This window comes from Schistocerca piceifrons, chromosome 3 (assembly GCF_021461385.2).
Source record: "Schistocerca piceifrons isolate TAMUIC-IGC-003096 chromosome 3, iqSchPice1.1, whole genome shotgun sequence".
Classification (NCBI taxonomy): Eukaryota; Metazoa; Arthropoda; class Insecta; order Orthoptera; family Acrididae; genus Schistocerca; species Schistocerca piceifrons.
In genome coordinates, this window is record NC_060140.1 from 902736786 (window position 1) to 902758862 (window position 22077).

At 39.2% G+C, this 22077-nt stretch overlaps 1 protein-coding gene across 1 annotated transcript in view; it reads left to right on the top strand.

The window, feature by feature from the left end:
- LOC124789177 (protein bric-a-brac 1) overlaps positions 1–22077 on the top strand; it is a 261959-nt gene that overhangs the window by 211346 nt on the left and 28536 nt on the right. Inside the window, exons 6-7 of the mRNA XM_047256470.1 lie at positions 1049–1161; positions 1283–1370. Coding sequence (XP_047112426.1) covers positions 1049–1161; positions 1283–1370 — 201 coding nt within the window. The remainder of the gene's footprint in view (positions 1–1048; positions 1162–1282; positions 1371–22077) is intronic.

Consider the following 22077-nt stretch of genomic DNA (forward strand, 5'->3'; position numbering starts at 1 on the left):
ACTGGTTACACAGATAGCTTAATATGTTACTTAACTCAGAATTACATTCTTTAATTAACTTTGTTGATATTTCATCGTACCCACTAAATGTTTTTGATTTTCAAGATTTAATGGTGGACATTATTTCTGCTGAGGTAGTTAAGGTCAAATTCATATTATGGAAGTTACTTGAAATGCCTGGTCTGAGGCATTCCGTAGCAGCATATACAGAACCTGACAAACCCACCTTTTCAGTAACAGCTATAAAATGTTTGTCAAAAAGTTCTGCAACACTACACACATCTGTAACCAATGTATCATTTACTCTTAATGCTATTTGTCCCTCTTCATGTCTGGTTCTACCTGTCTCCTCCTTCACTATATCTCATATTGTCTATATTTTGTTATCTGGTACGACTATCTTTTCCTTGTAATATATTTGCTTTGATGTCCGTATTACAGTCTTTAATATTTTACAGTATCTCTTGTAATGTGCTATAGCATCAACATCGGAATTGTTTCGGATTGACAGATACAGTTCTCTTTTTGTTTTACAAGTTATCCCCAATCCTTGAGTTATCCATGGCTTCTTTGTAGACTTTGCTCTAACCTTGGTTAGTTTTGGGGGAAAACAGTGTTCAAATAAAGCAAGCACTTTATTAGCAAAACTGTTATATTTTTAATTCTTGCCATGAGCACTGTAAACATCACTCCAGTATGTCTCTGAGGAGTGTCCTAAAATAATCAGTTTTTGGCTTATTAACTACCCTCTTGAGCTCAGATTTAACAAAGGACACTTCTCTAATATAACTTAACCCAGTGCAGTGATATTCATATTTTTGCTCATGCCTTTAAACTGAAACATCGTCGCGCGCTTACAAATGAAAATGGCCGCCACTCAGTAAAGGTGCAAGATAAATTATTTAAAAAAAGCTGTTTTGAACTTTTCAATTATAGGGTAATCACACATAAAAAAATTAATATATTTAAAAATGGTCAAGCAACCAACTTAATTTGTACATGTGCATGTTTTGTTTATACTTCAAATAAATTTACCTTTTGTTTTCAGAAAGTTCTGGCGTTGGTTGTGATGAACAAGGAAATGTGAAAGTGAAGTTTGAAACTCTCCGTGCTATGGAGCAGGCTGATACAATAGATATTGATAGCCACATGTCAGAGCGGGTAAGTCTTTCTTCTTTCTCATTTCTTCATCTGCTTTTTCTTTCTTATTCGCCCTAATTGTTGTCTGAAGTCCTTGCATTAGTACGAACTGTCTACAGACTATAAATTTGCTATGTTCTAGAATGTGGGAGAGGAGGATCACACAATGCACACAATGATGATTACTCCAGAGCTTCTAGGCCTCATACCGTCCTCATCAGGACATTCTGGTACGTAGTCAGCAGTTTGTTCACCTCTCAGTATTATATGCCATAACAGTGTACCGACTTTAGACCTGGCTCTATACACTGATGAGCCAAAACGTTGTGACTACTGACTATCAGGAGACAGTATGTACCTGGTGTCATTGCAGGCAAGTGACATGGCAAAATAAAAAAATAAAAATGTACAAATGGAGAAGAAATGAATGGAAAAACTGACATCAGCATCATTGACCTGGTGCCTAGCAATGAGCATCTCAAAAACTGCAAAGTTGTTCTGCTGTTCATGTGACGCTGTCATGAGAATCTCTGTAAAGTGTTTGAAGGATGATGAAACCACATGGAAGTGACAAGATATTGGACGGACGGACGGACGGACGGACACACACACACACACACACACACACACACACACACACACACTTATCACAGAAAGTGAAAGTTTGCGCACTCTGTAAAGCAGGATGGGTGGCAATATGTGGTAAATCCGACAGCAGGGTACAGTACTGCCGCAGGCACAAGTGTTTCAAAGCCCACCACTCAGCAGTTGGGGCTCTGAAGCAAATGTCCCCTATTTGTTAACTAAGTAATTCACCAATCATGATTGCAGTGATCATGGGGTCCTCGAGAATCACATTCCTTGTTACATTAGGTAGATGATAGTGTCCAAATTTGTTGTCATCCAAGTGAATGGCTGCCCGAAACATGCACTGCCCCACAGACACAGGTCGTTGGGGGCAGTATCATCCAACCATCTCAACCCCTGTGGTGAGACCTGTGGTATAGTGGTGTGCACATAATAAACCTGGGTGGTGGGACGATGTGCAGTGGGAAGAAGCAATGTACCACATGATGCTTCATCCAATAGCATCATTATGCCGTGTCTGCCTTTAGCACACACAAGGAGAGCGTGTGAAATATTTAGCCTCTATTTTTATGTTAGTTTAGATTTGTTGAGGTTACCTAACCACTGTATTATTCAGTGTGGGTGGCATAGAGTAAACAGAACAAATACTGCCTTAAGAAGTGATAGTGATAGTTTTCTGAACATATAAATTCTGCTAATAAGTCAAAAAGCAGGAACAGTGTGTGTGTGTGTGTGTGTGTGTGTGTGTGTGTGTGTGTTACTCACACCTTTGTTGCCAGTTACCAGGGTAGGCAACAACTGGAGCATGAGGTGTGGAACAAAGCCTGTGAACACACTGGCGATGCTGAAAAGTATTCTTCATCTCTTTGTGCATAGAACGCATCATGCTGCTGCCGTATTATGTGCATGCCACTATAGTAATTGAATCCACCCTTACAGCTTTGGGCTATGTGAACATTATTGCAGACAACCTGCATTCCTTCATGTTTGATATCCTTCCCAGTGGATACAGCATCTTCCAGAAAGATAACTGTCTTATGTCACAAGGCCAGAATCATGATACATGAGGAGCATGATAGTGAGCTCGGATTGATTTCTTGACCACCAAATTCACCTTATCTGAACTTGACGGAATACTTCTGGGACACTTAACAGGCAACAGCTTCACACTCATAAACTAACTGCCCATAATTTACAGGAATTGCATAACCTTTCATAGACCTTCAGTGCCACATACCTCCAGAAACCTACCAAGGACTTGTTGAATCCATGCCTACAAACTCATAGCTGTATTGCATTCCAGTGGTGGATCAGCATGTTAATAAGCAGATGTCCGCAATGTTTTGGCCAAACATTGTATTGCCACAGTACACAGATTTAAGTAAATGAGGCAATATACGCCATTACTGCCAAAATTTGTTCCTCCTCCCATATGCTCCTTCTATACCTAGGCTATTTCAGAGAGGTCATGTGATAAGCATATGTAACAATATTGATATTGTAGTATGATGTTTCAGAACAAAGGCTGCTGCCTTGACCAAGAAATAATGATCAAAAGGAAAATCATTTATGAGATGCTATTATCCAAGTTTTTAATATCTTAGGTTGTGCCAATAGGAAATTTTTACAAAATACCAGAAGATGCAGTTTTTATCTAAGCTTCATGCAAGCAGCTTGTCCTCAATATAAATCATTGTGATGTTATAGTACTTAAAGAAATGATACAGACCATATAACAACTAACTTGACCATTGGCACCTGGTCAGTATTAAATATGTAATAGGATCTAACCCAGTGTAAGTCCCCTATAAGTACACTGTATGATCAAAAGTATCTGAATACCAGTATGTAATGCGGATTTGGCCACCAAATGACACAATAGGCAGGCGTACCAGTGTAAAAGGAGGTGGGCAGTATTGTGTTGTCAGTAGAGAAGCAGCAACAGCGGAATGGGTCAGGAAAGCTTAGTAACTTTGAATGTGGATTAGTCATTGGGTGCCCATCAGGAGCATTTCAACACTTCTAAAGTAGCCCAAGTTGACTGTTGGTGACGTGATTTTGAAGTGAAATTGCAAAGGAACGACCACAGCTAAACCAAGACCAGGCAGGCCCCACGTATTGTCGGATAGAGACCATCGAGCATTGCTAAGGGTGGTTGCAACAAACTTGTAAAAAATCTGTGGTAGCAATCACTCATGCTACCAGCAGTCTAGCTAGCTCAGTGACTATGTGCAGGGAGTGAACATTTTGGAAGTCTAAGCATAACTCAGCTTGCAACTGTGTGTTAAAAAGGCTGCAGCGGAGTATAGGTCGGACGCAATTTTCTCGATGCACAAGCCACCTATTGTTCAAAAACTGGACTCATTTCGTATGAGGACAAAGTAAAGATATCTGACGACCTGCTCCGGGATTGCCTTCTGTTGTCAGTTTCTAGAATTATTTTGAAAGAAACATTAGTGAATGTAACAGTTGCTGTCATGAATGGCTGAGTCATTATGATAGTATTGACTTAATTTCGTGTCTTTATTCATAAGGTTTTACAGTTTACTGTAATTCTGCAGCAAATACATCACATTTGTTGAGTGAGCAAGAAATTTCATAAGCTCAAGAGGACGAAATTGCTCAGTAACTCATCTTGCACTTCTTTGGGAGTTTTGGAAGGAAAATTATACTTTCTGTGACCTTTATTTTTGAAATTTGTAATCAATAAAAGAACTAAAATAAATATGAAAAATAAATTTTGAAGATTGGCCCTTTTTTAGTATGTATTGGTCGTGAAGATACATCATTTACATATGTGCCAGTGCTGCTTTAAATAGCGACATAAATGGCTGGTTTTCTAGACCCAATATTCTTCTAAGTGCCTGGTCTCGAAAGTGTTAAAAGAATGGGGTACAGTGTTCCAACAGCTCCTCATAAGCCACAAATTTCTATAGTCAATGCTAAGTGACACTTGAAGTGGTGTAAAGAGCAATGCGACTGGGCAGTAGATGTGTAGAAGTGAATGATTTGAAATGACCCTTTGACATTCCAAGGGAAGGCGTTTGGTTTGACAAATACTTGTAGAACATTACATGCCATCATCTAGTGCCAGCAGTGAAGTATGGAAGAGATGGTATGACATTGGCAGGTTATGGTGTGATCGCCTTATTGCGCTCAAAAAAATTCTAAGTGCAGATCAATATATACATATTTTGCGGCATTGTGTACTGCGTGCTGTAGAGAAACAGTCTGGAGCATGTCGTTGGACCTTGTCATAAACCGGTGTTTTTGAGGCAGTTGTTCGTGGACAAGAAATTTTTGAAATGGACTGGCCTTCACAGAGTCCCAGCCTGAACCCAGTGGAATACGTTTGGGATGAGATGGAACATCATCTTCACTTTAGACCCCATTGACCAACATCTCTACCCTCTCTGAGGAAGAATGGGCTACCATTTCTCTAAATATATTTATACGTCTTATTTCAAGTGTTCCCAGCAGAGTTCAGGCCATTATAAAAGCAAAGGTGGACACGCCCCATATTATGTCCACTAAGAGGTGTCCAGCTATTATTGATACTGTTATAGTTAATTAAAATTTAGGCATTGTGCTGATTTACAAGTATCGGAGCTCACATCTGTGGATTTATTGTGCTCTAAATTAAATCATGGTTAAACATCTATTGAAAGTGTATACTATTAGCGAGAATTGAGTTATATTTGATATCACAGTCCTGTCTTTTTATGGTAAAGTTCATTATTAGAGAGATGAGTTTCTTAGTTGTCTCAAATTAAGTAGCATAGGTTTGCTGTCCTGAATAAATCACTCATGGTAATAAAAGTTTGTAGTAAATATCCCAAGTTTGCTTCACAATCACTTTGTTGGCTTTATGAAAATGCACTTTGGTGAAAACCTTAGTTGCAAAAAAATTCTATCCACCCATAATTATGTTCAGTATTTCAAGCTATGGACACAGATGATGTCATCAGAAACATAAAACTTCATCAAAAGTCAAATGTTGAGGAAACACTATTTGATTACATCTGTCATCTGTCCTAGGAATCCATTTCCCACTCTCTCACTCCAAGCAGACTATGTTCTTGACTCTCCCACATTTTTGTTCCACATCATGGCAATGTCGGAGTATTGCTGGCCATGCAACAACCTGTAGAGAACTATTGACAGAAAAAAAAATTATGCCATGTTGGTCAAGTGTAAGTGCGCTTGGTTTGCTTATGCCCCCACACTAACAGCGATGCCAGTCAACCACTGTGTTATCCTCTGTCATATAATGCCATGGAAGGATATAGATTTGGCACTCCACCGTCCTGGCCATTATCATTTTTCTAGACTTTTCATTCAAGTAGTGCCTGAATTGGCATCACAAAGCTCTGTGTAGACCCATTCCAGTCTTCCAGCAAAGGAAAAATCCCTGGCAATACCAGTAATAGAAACTGGGTTCTCTGGATGCTGTCAGATGTGCTGAGCACTCAGCTGCAGAGGTACATTTACTTTTGTTCAAGAAGTATCAGATCTGTCTCAACGATCAAGATTATATGGGAAATACAAAGAGAGAGAGAAATCCACAAATCTTATTAATATGACCTAACTCCAAATCACAATAATAGAACATGAAAAACAGCATACATTAAGTATATTAAAAGGTTTAGTCGGTGTTTAAATGCAAGCACAAAAATCATTATTTGTGTTTTAAATCAGGCTGAGACTAGACAATATTTCAAATATTCGGAAACATAGAAAAAACATTTAAAGTGTTAATTTAAAGATGGTGTAAAATTATTCTGTTTGGAATTTGTGTAACTTTATTGCAGTTATCAACGTTATTTAGTTAGCAAATGTCTGTAAATATTTGCATCATCACAATGTAAAATGTTAAAATAATTACAAAAAAATACATTTGATCATCAGAAACTTCGCAGATAAAGCATGTTTGCCATGTGTCACAGTTTGGTCATTCAGTGTTATTCTGTTCACTTGAAAATTTAAAAGTCTGCTGCAAAACAAATGGAAGAAACTATGAAAAAGGGAAGTATTAACGACCATAATTGAACGATAAATCTTTTGACTATGCACACACACACACACACACACACACACACACACACACACACACACACACACACACACAGAATACTTTCACTACTTGTGCCAATGCTGGAGGTGTCACATTTTCCGTGAGTTGCAATTTATGTGCCCCTCGCTATCTAGTGAGAACATTGTTGGGTGCTAGCATAAATGCTATTTGCATGCCTGTCTGATGTGCTACACCAATGAACGGAATGGTGTTCCAAGAATTGCTTATAGCATTGATAAACAGGCAGCAATATTCGTTATGTTAAATGACAGGTCACAAGTACTGTGGTACCCACCCAAGGTTGTAGTCTTTTATCAATATTGGGATTGGGAGAAAAGGCAAGTGCTGCCTAAAGAGCTGCGTAACTGTATCTGAGCCATGTTTCTCTAGAGGGAAAAAATGGCTATGTGTCACAGTGTGACATGCTCCTGCTTCAAGGTTGTGATACCCATGTAACAGTTGCTCTAGCTTATCTGGACACCACCTCTGTTTGTTGTGGTCAGTGTCTGGCTTCCCAAGCCACTGATGTTTTGTTTCCTGTACCAAAATTGTCTTTTGTCTGATCCATTTTCATTGTTTTCCTCTCTTCTTTGGTTGCAAAAAAAAAAAAAAAAAAAAAAAAGTCACACATACCCATACTATGTTCCTCTAATTGGTCAAGTATATTTCTCACTTAATCATGTGTTTCAGTGGTGGTTCAAATCATCTCTCTTGTATGCTTGATGGCAAACAGTTTTATCACCCAATGTACTACAGTGCATTCTTCATATGGGGATGTCAACGCATTGATTTTGCTTAAACTCTCCCTCTAGTATTTTAGTGTGAGTGCCACCTTGCACTCAGTTATATAGCTGATTATTAATCAAACTTACTGTATTATCTTGTTTACTCTTGAACCAATACCCAGCTCAAAATGCAGCTTCAAAATTGGCGTAAGTTATCATTTCTGTTTCTGGCTTCTCACCCCGACTTGTAGCTTTGTCTTCCAATAATTTGACTGCATGTGTAATTTTGGGTGCATCTGGCCATCTGTCTGGCAACTCATCTTTGTAATTGCACAGGAACACTACTGTTTGTAACTTTGCTAAGGAAATCCCCCTGTGAATATAACTGTGTTATATTTTGTATTACCACAATGGTTTTTCCTTGCCTATCATTCCAGCTTGCAAATAATATTTACTACTTCTTTTTGTGGCTTCTCTAACACACCATCAAGTGAAACTACTTCCTCTTCCAGTGCAGGCTATCTCCTCCTAAATCTGTCTGGTCTTCATCACAGGTTGCGATTTCAAGTTCGAGTAATGGACTTTCATGGCATATTTGATACTTACATGTGCTACAGTGACATTTAGAGCTTACAATTTACATCTTTTATTTATGGGTAGGCTTTTTCTGTCTCCTCAGAATTTCCTCTTAGCTCTGCTTTAGAGCTTTAATGGTTCCTAACTGCTTGCGCCTGCCTTTGTTTTATTTTCTGCTGGTTTCCTAACAGTTTGTTAGTTGTCTACTCCTTGCTTTGCTTTACCTATGCTGCAGTGGCAAAAGGTATCAGATTGATTATATAATAGTAAGACAGAGATTTAGGAACCAGGTTTTAAATTGTAAGACATTTCCAGGGGCAGATGTGGACTCTGACCACAATCTATTGGTTATGAACTGTAGATTAAAACTGAAGAAACTGCAAAAAGGTGGGAATTTAAGGAGATGGGACCTGGATAAACTGAAAGAACCAGAGGTTGTACAGAGTTTCAGGCAGAGCATAAGGGAACAATTGACAGGAATGGGGGAAAGAAATACAGTAGAAGAGGAATGGGTAGCGTTGAGGGATGAAATAGTGAAGGCAGCGGAGGATCAAATAGGTAAAAAGACGAGGGCTGGTAGAAACCCTTGGGTAACAGAAGAAATATTGAATTTAATTGATGAAAGCAGAAAATATAAAAATGCAGTAAATGAAGCAGGCAAAAAGGAATACAAACGTCTCAAAAATGAGATCGACAGGACTTGCAAAATGGCTAAACAGGCATGGCTAGAGGACAAATGTAAGGATGTAGAGGCTTATCTCACTAGGGGTAAGATAGATACTGCCTGCAGGAAAATTAAAGAGACCTTTGGAGAAAGGAGAACCACTTGCACGAATATCAAGAGCTTTGATGGAAAACCAGTTCTAAGCAAAGAAGGGAAAGCAGAAAGGTGGAAGGAGTACATAGAGGGTCTATACAAGGGTGATGTACTTGAGGACAATATTATGGAAATGGAATAAGATGTAGATGAAGATGAAATGGGAGATATGATACTGCGTGAAGCAACAGAGCACTGAAAGACCTGAGTCGAAACAACGCCCCCGGAGTAGACAACATTCCATTATTACTACTGATAGCCTTGGGAGAGCCAGTCCTGACAAAACTCTACCATCTGATGAGCAAGATGTACGAGACAGGCGAAATACCCTCAGACTTCAAGAAGAATCCCAAAGAAAGCAGGTGTTGACAGATGTGAAAATTACCAAACTATCAGTTTAATGAGTCACAGCTGCAAAATACTAATGCGAATTCTTTACAGACGAATGGAAAAACTGATAGAAGCCAACCTCGGGGAAGATCAATTTGGATTGCGTAGAAATGTTGGAACACGTGAGGGAATACTGACCTTACGACTTATCTTAGAAGAAAGATTAAGGAAAGACAAACCTATGTTTCTAGCATTTGTAGACTTAGAGAAGGCTTTTGACAATGTTGATTGGAATACTCTCTTTCAAATTCTGAAGGTGGCAGGGGTAAAATACAGGGAGCGAAAGGCTATTTACTATTTGTACAGAAAGCAGATGGCAGTTATAAGAGTCGAGGGGTATGAAAGGCAAGCAGTCATTGGGAAGGGAGTGAGACAGGGTTGTAGCCTATCCCCGATGTTATTCAATCTGTATATTGAGCAAGCAATAAAGGAAACAAAAGAAAAGTTCGGAGTAGATATTAAAATCCATGGAGAAGAAATAAAAACTTTGAGGTTCACCGATGACATTGTAATTCTGTCAGAGACAGCAAAGGACTTGGAAGAGCTGTTGAACGGAATGGACGGTGTCTTGAATAGAGGATATAAGATGAACATCAACAAAAGCAAAACAAGGATAATGGAATGTAGTCAAATTAAATCGGGTGATGCTGAGGGAATTAGATTAGGAAATGAGACACTTAAAGTAGTAAAGGAGTTTTGCTATTTAGGGAGTAAAATAACTGATGATGGTCGAAGTAGAGAGGATATAAAATGTAGACTGGCAATGGCAAGGAAATCGTTTCTGAAGAAGAGAAATTTGTTAACATCGAGTATAGATTTAAGTGTCAGGAAGTCGTTTCTGAAAGTATATGTATGGAGTGTAGCCATGTATGGAAGTGAAACATGGACGATAACCAGTTTGGACAAGAAGAGAATAGAAGCTTTCGAAATGTGGTGCTACAGAAGAATGCTGAAGATTAGATGGGTAGATCACGTAACTAATGAGGTATTGAATAGGATTGGGGAGAAGAGAAGTTTGTGGCACAACTTGACTAGAAGAAGGGATCGGTTGGTAGGACATGTTTTGAGGCATCAAGGGATCACAAATTTAGTATTGGAGGGCAGCGTGGAGGGTAAAATTCGTAGAGGGAGACCAAGAGATGAATACACTTAGCAGATTCAGAAGGATGTAGGCTGCAGTAGGTACTGGGAGATGAAGAAGCTTGCACAGGATAGAGTAGCATGGAGAGCTGCGTCAAACCAGTCTCAGGACTGAAGACCACAACAACATGCTGCAGTGAGTGTGGCTATGGCCTCACAGTTAAATGGGACTTAACATCTTTCCAGCTGTCACCTGTTACACATCGTCAGTGCATTAAGTTACATATTTAACTATTCCTGTGTTTTCCTAAGAGTGTATTTCTTAAATTTTGTGCATGTTTTTCTATTGAAGAGGTATAACCCTTTCACTGCTCGCCAAATGCTGGCGTATGAGCTGAGAGAGGCATTCTGGCTGATATGAAATGCTTATCATCTGATTTTTCAAGAACTGTTAGATGAAAAAAACTTGAATTTTGCACATCTTGGAGTCTGATATCTTCACTCAGAAAGGAACTGAATTTGTTTTTCATCACATTTACTGCACTGCATCAAATTAATAAAGCATTTTGTAAACTTTGCTTGTGGTTGGTTTTAGCTCATACATTGCAGTGAATAAATGTAGATAATATGTCCAAATTTTATTTAGAATTGAGAGCAGAGGGATACCTCATTTTATTCTCAAGTTGCTGCATTTTGTCTCTGAAGGACAGTCACACGTGGCACACCCATTCATGGCCTCGTGCCTCGCAGGTCATGTGCTCATAAAAATCATCATATCTCATAAACAATGCAATATATCGAAACTTTTTTTTACAAATAATAGCATGCTGGAAGGCACATACATCGTACGATAAATGCATGAAACATTTTTATTCGCCGAGAAATGGAAATAACTCATCCACAGCAGTGAGAGGTCAGTGGCCTACGACACTCTGTCGTCTGTAGCATTGTAGGAAAACCTCAGCGACACCCTTTTATGGGTCCAGAACACATGGCGAACGTCACATGTATACACAGCCACTGCAACGAAAGGGTTAAACTTGGGTTTTGTAATTGCAAGCGTAAATTCATTCAGTTTGTTGTGCAGTACTTGCTCATTTGTTTGTTTTGAAGACAAGTGTGTGCGCATTCCAGCCTAGTAAGCTAGTCAGTCAGTCTTCAGCTGTCATCTTTTACACATCTCCAGAGAGGCACGTTACATATATAGCTTTTCCTGCTTTTTCCTAGTGGTATGCTTCTTAAACTCCACGCATGTTTTTTATTTAAGATGATTTATTAATTTTTTAACTGCAAGTGTAAATTCAGTAAGTCTTTAGTGAAGTTTTTATTTTTTTCTGAACGACAAGCTACTCAGCTTATTAATGCAACAAGGTCCATTGCTAACCTGTCAGGAGGGCAGCAAATTGCATATCTAGGTTTCTGCTTGCTTTTATACTTTCCTTCTTCTTCTTCAGCCAGTATTTTTAGGATGGATAGGATATGTGCTTACTGTGTGTGGACACAGGAGGAGCTGGCTGCAGTTCATGAACAGCTGACTGCACTTCTGGCAGCAGTGGTTGTTGAGCATGCAGGATGCAGTTGTCTGCAAGTTGTGGCTCATGTTGGCACTAATGATGCCTGACACAGGTTCCGAGGCCATCCGCAATTCATACAGGTGGCTGGTGGAAGTTGTAGAAGCTGCTGGCTTCACACATGTTGGAAGAAGAGCTCACAATTTGCAGCATTGTTCCCAGAGTTGATTGGGACCCCTTTGGTTTGGAGCCGAGTAGAGAGTCTAAACATGTGCTTCATCTGCTCTGTGGTAGTCTTGGCTGCAGGTTTCTGGATCTGCATTATCAGGTGGAGAATTGTAGAATTTCCCTTGATAGGTCAGGGGTGGCTACACAAAGGAAGCAGCTACTCAGGTATTTGTGGAGTGCACATCGGGCATTGTAGGTCAGGCAGTAGTTTGACATACTCTGATGAACACTTGCCAGACTACATGCAGATAGTGAAATCAGTCCACATTCAGAGTAAAGACACATTGATTGTCAAAATTTCATCAGTAAATTGTCGAAGTATTGGTAACATAACTTCTGGATTTACTTTTCTGCAGGAAAGTTCTCACACTCAAATTATTCTTGGGACAGAGAACTGGCTGAAACCCAAAATAGAAAGCTCAGATATATTTAGCGGGCCATGGAACATGTATTATGAGAACAGGTTAGACACAATAGGAGAGGGGAGTATTCATTGCAGTTGAGAAAAATATTGTATCTATTGAGGGCAAAACTGAGTGTGACTGTGAACTACCTCATGTAAACAGATGTTTGTGAAATCAGGATAATTGTTGGATGTTCTTACCAGCCAACTGATACTGCTGTTACAGTTCTAGAGTCATTAAAAGAAAGTCTATGATCACTAGTGTGTACATACCCAGATCAAACAATATTAATTGGAGGTGACTTAAAAAACCCACAGAGTATAGACTGGAACGTCTATGGATTCATTGCAAGGGGGTACAGACAAACAATCTTACAAAGTAGCTTTTGAACAAAGTTTTTCGAAAACTGTCCTGAGCAGTTTGTTTGATAGCCCACATGCAGTGGAAATATTTTGGACTGCTACTTACAAAAAGGCCTGACCTTATCAGTGGCATCAGTACAGAGATGGTGATAAGTGATCATGATGTCGTCATAGTGACTTTGGTTATGAAAGCTAATAAATCAGTCAAGAAGACGAAGGAAGTGTTCTAACGCTTTCTGGGACGACAAGAGACAGTGCAGTGTTGGGTTACATGACTCGCACGTCTCTTCCAGTTGACTTACACATTGTGCGTGCAACCGATCCTCTTCTTTGGAATTTTCGATTGAACAATTGATATTAACTCGTTAGGTTGATCTGTGCTCTCTTTCAAGATATTCAGTTCCTGTCTTACAGAATTAAATTTAATATTACATAATTTTCACAAGATTCTAATTTTTCGTTAAGCTCGAGCTCTTTATTATTACTTTTAGTGTCAAATTCTATTTTCTTTGCAAAATTCTGAAATTGCTCATCCTGTCTATGGTTAAAATTTGTAAACATTGATTCATTTGCACAGTTAAAGAATTACTTAATTCATTCTTTGAATCTAATCATAAATTTTCCACTTCATCGTTTAATACATCAAACTTAGAATTTAAAGCTTCACTCTGTGGTTCTAACTTTTCACTTAGAGTGGCTGTATTAGCCTTCTGGTCATCCAACTCAGCACTTTGGTTATCTAATCTAGCATTTAGTTCTTGTATCTGGTTATATAATTTAAGGTTCAGTGCTTTAGTTAGATTTGCTACCTCAGTCCAGTCTGGCATTTATTTTGTTACAGTCATTGCCATGACTGGCTCAGAAGTTTCCCCAACTTTCTGAATATTATCCATTTCTCTATTTTTCTTTGACCTAGTAATCATCTAACCTAAAATACAATATTGTGTACAATAAATACACCCACAGTTTATTGTCCCGCAGTTCCTTCAACTTTACCAAACAGTTACTGGTTTTCGCTCACCCGTCGTAGAGGTCTAGGCTGCGTTAGTGAGCAGGTGTACAATCAGCACCAGTGATCAGCACGGACGCTAGCAGCTTCTAAAGGTGGTTGCGGTGTCTGTGTCGCCGAGCGGACGCGAAGTCAGCAACGGTGAACGGCAGTTGCAGACGGCGTCGTTGGCAGGATACTACGTTGGGGGCTGGTTACTGCATCGGCGTCGGCTGGTTACTGCATATACTTCAGCTGGGTCGACGTATGTGTGAGGACTGCTTTCTTCCCCACACCAAATCTTCTTATTCGAACTATTCTCTGCGTCTTACTTTGTTCGGTGCTTGTTAACTTTTTCACCCTTTTTTTCTTTTTTAGGCAGAATCCAATTTTGTATAACAGTTTCCTTGTCTTGTTACTCTCAGTTGCAATGGCAACTCAATATCTTATCTCGATTTCTGTCATAAAATTCCCGCTTTCTTTGGGTCCTGTAAGTTGGGTCACCATGTTCTCACGCTCTCTTGGAAGACAAAAGACAGTGCGATGTTGGGTTACATTACTCACACTTCTCTTCCAGTCGACTTGTACATTGTGTGTGCAGCCGATCCTCTTCTTTGGGTTATCAGCTGTGTTGCTGTCACCGTTTAGTTAATCTCCGAAGACTGCATCAGGTTAAGGGGAATATTATGAACCAGCTCTAGATTCTTGAAATAGATTATGTACTCGTAGGCTCTTGTCAGTTCAACAACAATATATTTTCGATTCTCATCCCAAAGTAACAATTATTCTGTACAACTCCAGCAAGCCAACTGGTTCCAAGATAAAAGTCAAAATCTACTAAACACTCGTACAGTTACATATGCTCTGCCTCATACAGAGCCAAGACATAAAGTTAAAGTCTCTGTAACAATCCTCATGACACCACACACCATGGAACATTATCCAAATACTCTCTGACTTTTTGATATAACTTCTAGGGTGCTGCTTGTAACCACTTGTTGAGGCCGCTTGTCTGACACAGCGCCTGGCTCCTCATGACAGCTGTCCTTCCTGCTCACACAGACATGTGTGGCACAGTAAAAAGGCTCTCTCACCCTTGTCATTAAAATATCGGGTGTTCGAGGTGGTGGAGAGCCAAGTGTTTCTAGAATTTACCCCGAAATTCTCAAAGCAGTACATTGTGTCTGCTAGAAAGAGCAGACAATGAAGTGACATCATTTAGTTCCAGTGTAATGGATGTTGAGGAATTATGAGAAAAGTTTAAATTGATTGTAAATTGTTCTCAGGAGAAGTATGTGCCTAGTAAGTGGATTAAGGACAGAAAAAACTCACTGTAGTCTAACAACAAAATTCAAAAACTGCTAAGAAAGCAAAGGCTGTTACACTATCAGTTCAAAAGAGAATGCACAAATGATGACAGGCAAGACTAGTACATGTGTAAAAGGTGTGTGCATGAAGCATACAACTATTACCTTCATACCTTAGCAGAAGGTCTGGCCGAGAACCCGATAAAACTGAGGTCTTATGTAAAATCACTAAACAGGTAAGGCTTCTATCCAGTATCTCATTGACCTGTCTGGTGTGACAATAGAAGAAGCAAAAGAAAAGCTATCTCTTGCCCAATGCAAAGTCCCAAGTGACTGTGCAAATCACTGGCTAACACGCTTTTCAAACTATTTGTAGTTGCCACCCAAAAATGCCTACTGCAGCTACACAAAGCAAATTATGCTTGGGGATGTGCTTGATTGTGTTTATGATATTTAATCATTTTGGTGATTTGAGGTTGTTTCTCGACACTTACTGCTATCATATAGTTGACAAAATGCATTGCGGTAGTTAAATCCCTGGTAAAAACTTATGGTTACTGGGTCAATTCACATGCTTTATACATGAACTACTGATAACTCTTCTAGTTTCTTTCTTTGCCACTGTAGTTGATTAACACAAGATTTCTGATAATCACCAAAGATTGACATTAGGGAAAGGTAAAATCACAATTAAGCTCCCTATCACTTTGTACTATTATAGTTTATCAAAATTTAGGCATTAGAGGGATTAGTAGTTCTGAACTGAGGTCCATTGATTGTCTGTTCAAAATCTTCCGGAACTTTGTGCACCGAATTTATCTGTGCTTACCTTTTACTTATTGTGCATGGCCTCCTTCAAAATAATCTCCTCCACAATTCATATGCTGCTACCAACACTGTTTCCGTTTCTGGAAGCTGTCTTAGTATGCCTCTTGCTGTATTGTGTGAAGCACTATCTGTGAATCTTCCTTTATGTCGTGTATTGTTGCAAATCTTTGTCCCTTCAATGGGATTTTCAACTATGGACATAAAAAAAGTCCACAGGGGCCAGGTCTGGAGAGTACGGAGGATGAGGCAACACGGTGATTTTGTTTTTTGTGCAAAAGTTGCACACCAACAGGGATGAATGTGCAGGTGTACTATCATGGTGCAAGAGCCATGAATTGTCCGCCACATTTCAGGCCACTTCCTTCTCACATTTTCTTGCTGGCATTGCAATACGTCCTGATTTTGTTGTTGTGGTCTTCACTCCTGAGACTGGTTTGATGCAGCTCTCTGTGCTACTCTATCCTGTGCAAGCTTCTTCATCTCCCAGTACCTACTGCAACCTACATCCTTCTGAATCTGCATAGTGTATTCATCTCTTCGTCTCCCTCTGTGATTTTTACCCTCCACACTGTCCTCCAATACTAAATTGGTGATCCCTTGATGCCTCAGAACATATCCTACCAACTGATCCCTTCTTCTAGTCAAGTTGTGCCACAAATTCTTCATCTCCCGAATTCTATTCAGTACCTCCTAATTAGTTATGTGATCTACCCATCTAATCTTCATCATTCTTCTGCAGCACCACATGAGTTTATGTGATCGCTCTAAGCTTGTTGACACCAGTGCCTACCAATTTAAATTGTATATTACAGCACTGAAGATGGTCACTAAGTGACCGAAAATCGATTTTGCGGTTAATAAAACAAAAAAATACGACCAATGCTGTCTGTCCTTCCAAGTATACCCATTATCTGGTCGTGGTGCACAGGACACTCCATGGAGTCGCCAATCTATACTATATGTTAACAAATTTCTCTGCTTCAGAAACGCTTTCCTTGCCATTGCCAGTCTACATTTTATATACTCTCTACTTTGACCATCATCAGTTATTTTGCTCTCCAAATAGCAAAACTCCTTTACTACATTAAGTGTCTCATTTCCTAATCTAATTCACTCAGCATCACCTGACTTAATTTGACTACATTCCATTAGCCCCGTTTTGCTTTTGTTGATGTTCATCTTATGTCCTCCTCTCAAGACACTGTCCATTCTGTTCAACTGCTCTTCCAAGTCCTTTGCTGTCTCTGATAGAATTACAATGTCATTGGCAGACCTCAAAGTTTTTACTTCTTCTCCATGGATTTTAATATGTACTCCGAAATTTTCTTTTGTTTCCTTTACTGCTTGCTCAATATACAGATTGAATAACATCGGGGATAGGCTACAACCCTGTCTCACGCCCTTCCCAACCACTGCTTCCCTTTCATGCCCCTCGACTCTTATAATTGCCAACTTCAGAATTTGAAAGAGAGTATTCCAGTCAACATTGTCAGAAGCTTTCTCTAAGTCTACAAATGCTAGAAACATAGGTTTGCCTTTCTTTAATCTATTTTCTAAGATAAGTCATAGGATCAGTAATGCCTCATGTGTTCTACGGAATCCAAACTGATCTTCCCCGAGGTCGGCTTCTACCAGTTTTTTCATTCGTCTGTAAAGAATTCGCATTAGTATTTTGCAGCCATGACTTTATTCGGTAATTTTCACAACTGTCAACACCTGCTTTCTTTGGGATTGGAATTATTATATTCTTCTTGAAGTCTGAGGGTATTTCGCGTGTCTCGTACATCTTGCTCACCAGATGGTAGGGTTTTGTTAGGCCAGGCTCTCCCAAGGCTGTCAGTAGTTCTAATGGAATGTTGTCTACTTCCGGGGCCTTGTTTCGACTTGGGTCTTTTAGTGCTCTGTCAAACTCTTCACGCAGTGTCATATCTCCCATTTCATCTTCATCTACATCATCTTCCATTTCCATAATATTGTGCCCAGGTACATCACCCTTGTATAGACCCTCTATTTACTTCATCCACCTTTCTGATTTCCCTTCTTTGCTTAGAACTGGGTTTCCATCTGAGCTCTTGATATTCATACAAGTGGTTCTCTTTTCTCCCGAGGTCTCTTTAATTTTCCTGTTGGCAGTATCTATCTTACCCCTAGTGAGATAAACCTATACATCCTTACATTTGTCCTCTAGCCATCCCTGCTTAGCCATTTTGCATGTCCTGTCGATCTCATTTTTGAGACGTTTGTATTCCTTTTTGCCTGCTTCATTTACTGCATTTTTATAATTTCTGCTTTCATCAATTAAATTCAATATTTCTTCAGTTACCCAAGGATTTCTACTAGCACTCGTCTTTTTACCTACTTGATCCTCTGGTGCCTTCACTACTTCATCCCTCAAAGCTACCCATTCTTCTTCTACTGTATTTCTTCCCCCCATTCCTGTCAATTGTTCCCTTATGCTCTGCCTGAAACTCTGTACAACCTCTGGTTCTTTCAGTTTATCCAGGTCTCATCTCCTTAAATTCCCACCTTTCTGCAGTTTCTTCAGTTTTAATCTACAGTTCATAACCAATAGATTGTGGTCAGAGTCCACATCTGCCCCTGGAAATGTCTTACAATTTAAAACCTGGTTCTTAAATCTCTGTTGTACCATTATATAATCTATCTGATACCTTATAGTATCTCCAGGCTTCTTCCATGTATACAACCTTCTTTTTTGATTCTTGGACCAAGTGTTATTTGATTAAGTTATGCTCAGTGCAAAATTCTACCAGGCGGTTTCCTCTTTCAGTTCTTACCCACAATCCATTTTCACCTACAACGTTTCCTTCTCTTCCTTTTCCTACTGTTGAATTCCAGTCACCCATGACTATTAAATTTTTGTCTCCCTTCACTATCTGAATAATTTCTTTTATCTCCTCATACATTTCTTCAATTTCTTCGTCATCTGCAGAGCTAGTTGGCATATAAACTTGTACTACTGTAGTGGGCATGGGCTTCGTGTCTATCTTGGCCACAATAATGCGTTCACTATGCTGTTTGTAGTAGCTTACCTGCACTCCTATTTTTTTTATTAATTATTAAACCTACTCCTGCATTACCCCTATTTAATTTTGTATTTATAACCCTATATTCACCTGACCAAAAGTCTTGTTCCTCCTGCCACCGAACTTCACCAATTCCCACTATATCTAACTTTAACCTATCCATTTCGCTTTTTAAATTTTTATATCTATCTTTAACCTATTCATTTCCCTTTTTAAACTTTCTAACCTACCTGCCCAATTAAGGGATCTGATATTCCACACTCCGATCCATAGAATGCCAGTTTCCCTTCTCTTGATAACGACGTCCTCTTGATTAGTCCACACCCGGAGATCTGAATGGGGGACTATTTTACCTCCGGAATATTTTACCCAAGAGGACGTCATCATCATTTAACCATACAGTAAAGCTGCATGCCCTCGAGAAAAATTACGGCTGTAGTTTCTCCTTGCTTTCAGCTGTTCGCAGTACCAACACAGTAAGTCCCGATAGTAGCATCAATTAATAGTTTGTCCCTGTGACACAAATTCACGGTGAACTATTTCTTCAAAGTCAAAGAAAACCATCAGTGTGACTTTGACGTTTGACATGACATGACATGACATGACATGACATGACATGACATGACAAGCTTTTTTTGGTCTTGGAGAATCTTTCCTGATCCATTGCAAAGGTTGACCCTTGGTCTGGACATCATAACCGTAGACCCATGTCTCATCACCAGCTACGATTCTTTAAAGAAGCATCTCATTCTCATTTGCGTGATCCAAAAGCTCTTCACAGATTACGAGGTGAAGGTTTTTCCAGTCTTGACCCGTGGGTCACAGGATGAACTTGGTAGCAACACGATGCATTCAAAGGTGCTGTATTGGGATTTCATGACATGATACAACTGAAATGTTACATTCTTCTGCAATCCCTCAGTCAGTCAGTCTTTTATTGTCAGTCTTTCACTGGCATGCACAATTTCATTGACTTTCCTGACATGAGAATTGTCAGTAGACATCAAAGGGTGTCCTGAATTGGAGACATCTTGAACGTCCATCCGGCCATTTTTAAACCATGCGAACCATTCATAAACCAAGTATGGCTTAAGCACTCATCACTGTAAGCTTCCTGCATCATTTGGTGTGTGTCTGTGTAGGTTTTCTTGAGTTTCATGCACAATTTAATGTGGACGTGTTGCTCCTCTAACTCCGCCATGCTGGAATTCGCAAATTGTGCAACAATGTTCTACTCAATACAGCACAGAACAAAACTAACAGACGTACAACAATGAAACTTCCAGCACATATACTTTAAACACTGGCATGTGCGGGGATGCCAAACACTTTTCACTCCAACATACTATTGAGGCAAAATTATGAATGTTCCGGAATTTTTTGAACAGACCTCATATTTATTCCAATGAAAGACTGTTTTCTCTAACAAAAGTGATCATTATTAAATTTCCAATCAAATTACATGATATTGGCAAGAGAGCTATTTGAAGTAAGGACATTCCAAAGCTAAGTTTCACTATACTTTTCAGTTTATTTTAAAAACACCAGTTATTTGTCCCTGTCAGGTCGAGGACCCACACACGTCCATTTAAGAAATCGCAATCCTGTTTTTATTCAGGTAAATCCATTACCGGAGAGGTGAGAGATGTGATTATTAGTTCTCTCAAATTAATTAGTGTGAGTTGGTTGTATAAATAAATCACCTGTGGATGTAAAATTTTGTAGTAAATGTCATAAGCATGATTAACAACCTTTTTATTGCCTGCCTACCTACACACACACACACACACACACACACACACACACGAAAACCTTAATTATATGCACAAGAATTTGAACTGCCTGTAGTAATTTGCAGTACTTGAAACTCTTAATGTAGATGACATCCTTGGTAACATAAAAATTCATTGAAAGTCATCCCTTACGGAAATATAGTAGAAGTCCAGTTACCCTTTGACTTGGTACCAGATCTGATCTGGATAATCAAATATCTGGACAGTAGTTTGATAAATCATGAAAACAAGTTTTTTTCCGTTTATAGTACTGTATATACATACAGTGTCAGTTCTTCCACATATCACTCAGTCAGTTGTTGTGCTGTCTTCATTTGTTTTCATGCAATCAAGTCTGGCATCTGCTTGAGGTGAGCAACTGATATGGTCCCACTCAGGCTGTTGCTCCATCCACATTAGCGCAGTGTCAAGACACACAAATTCCTCGTGAGCTGACTGTCCCACACCTGGTTCAGTGACAATGCCATCCTCCTGACCATCATTTTCTTCTCTCATACTTTGTTTGATTTCATTGTCACTGAAAATCTGGACTCCAGGGTCTGAGGAATCACAAGCAAACCACTGCAGTTGGAACATACAGGAATTTTCAAAAGGATCTTTCTTTTGTCCTCAAATGAATTTTTGTCCTCAGCTGCTTCTGTTCCTTCCTCTTCCTTTTCATACATATGCTTTTCATCTTGATCTTTCTGTACCTCATCTTCAATTGAAATGTCTTTCAATTGATTCCAAATGTAGTTGTCTTGACTAAATTCCATGCTCCTACCACCATGTAAAAGCAGTCTTTTAAATTCAATACTTGATGATGAGCCACAGTGCCTTCTTCATTTCCATCTTTTATCAAAAGTTCCTCCACAGGTGCCTTCTGTAGTGTCACTTCATAGTTTGGATCACCAATTGGTCCATTGGCTGCAGCAAACTCACTACATTTGGCAGCAGGAAGAGTTTTTCAAAACTTCCGTCTTCTCTATCAAGAAGGCTTTCTGTGGGGTAGGTGTGTGCATGGCCCAGAATTAACATCACGGTACTTATAATTATTATTATTATTATTATTATTATTATTATTATTATTATTATTATTATTATTATTACTACTATTTCTGCTGGTATGAAAATTGAATCATACCAGTAGGAAAAGAAAGTAGCAGTCATCCAGGCCTTTGGTCAATTCTTATAGAATATAGGAAATTTTTAACAACCTTGATAGCCTAGCGGTTTTTCAATT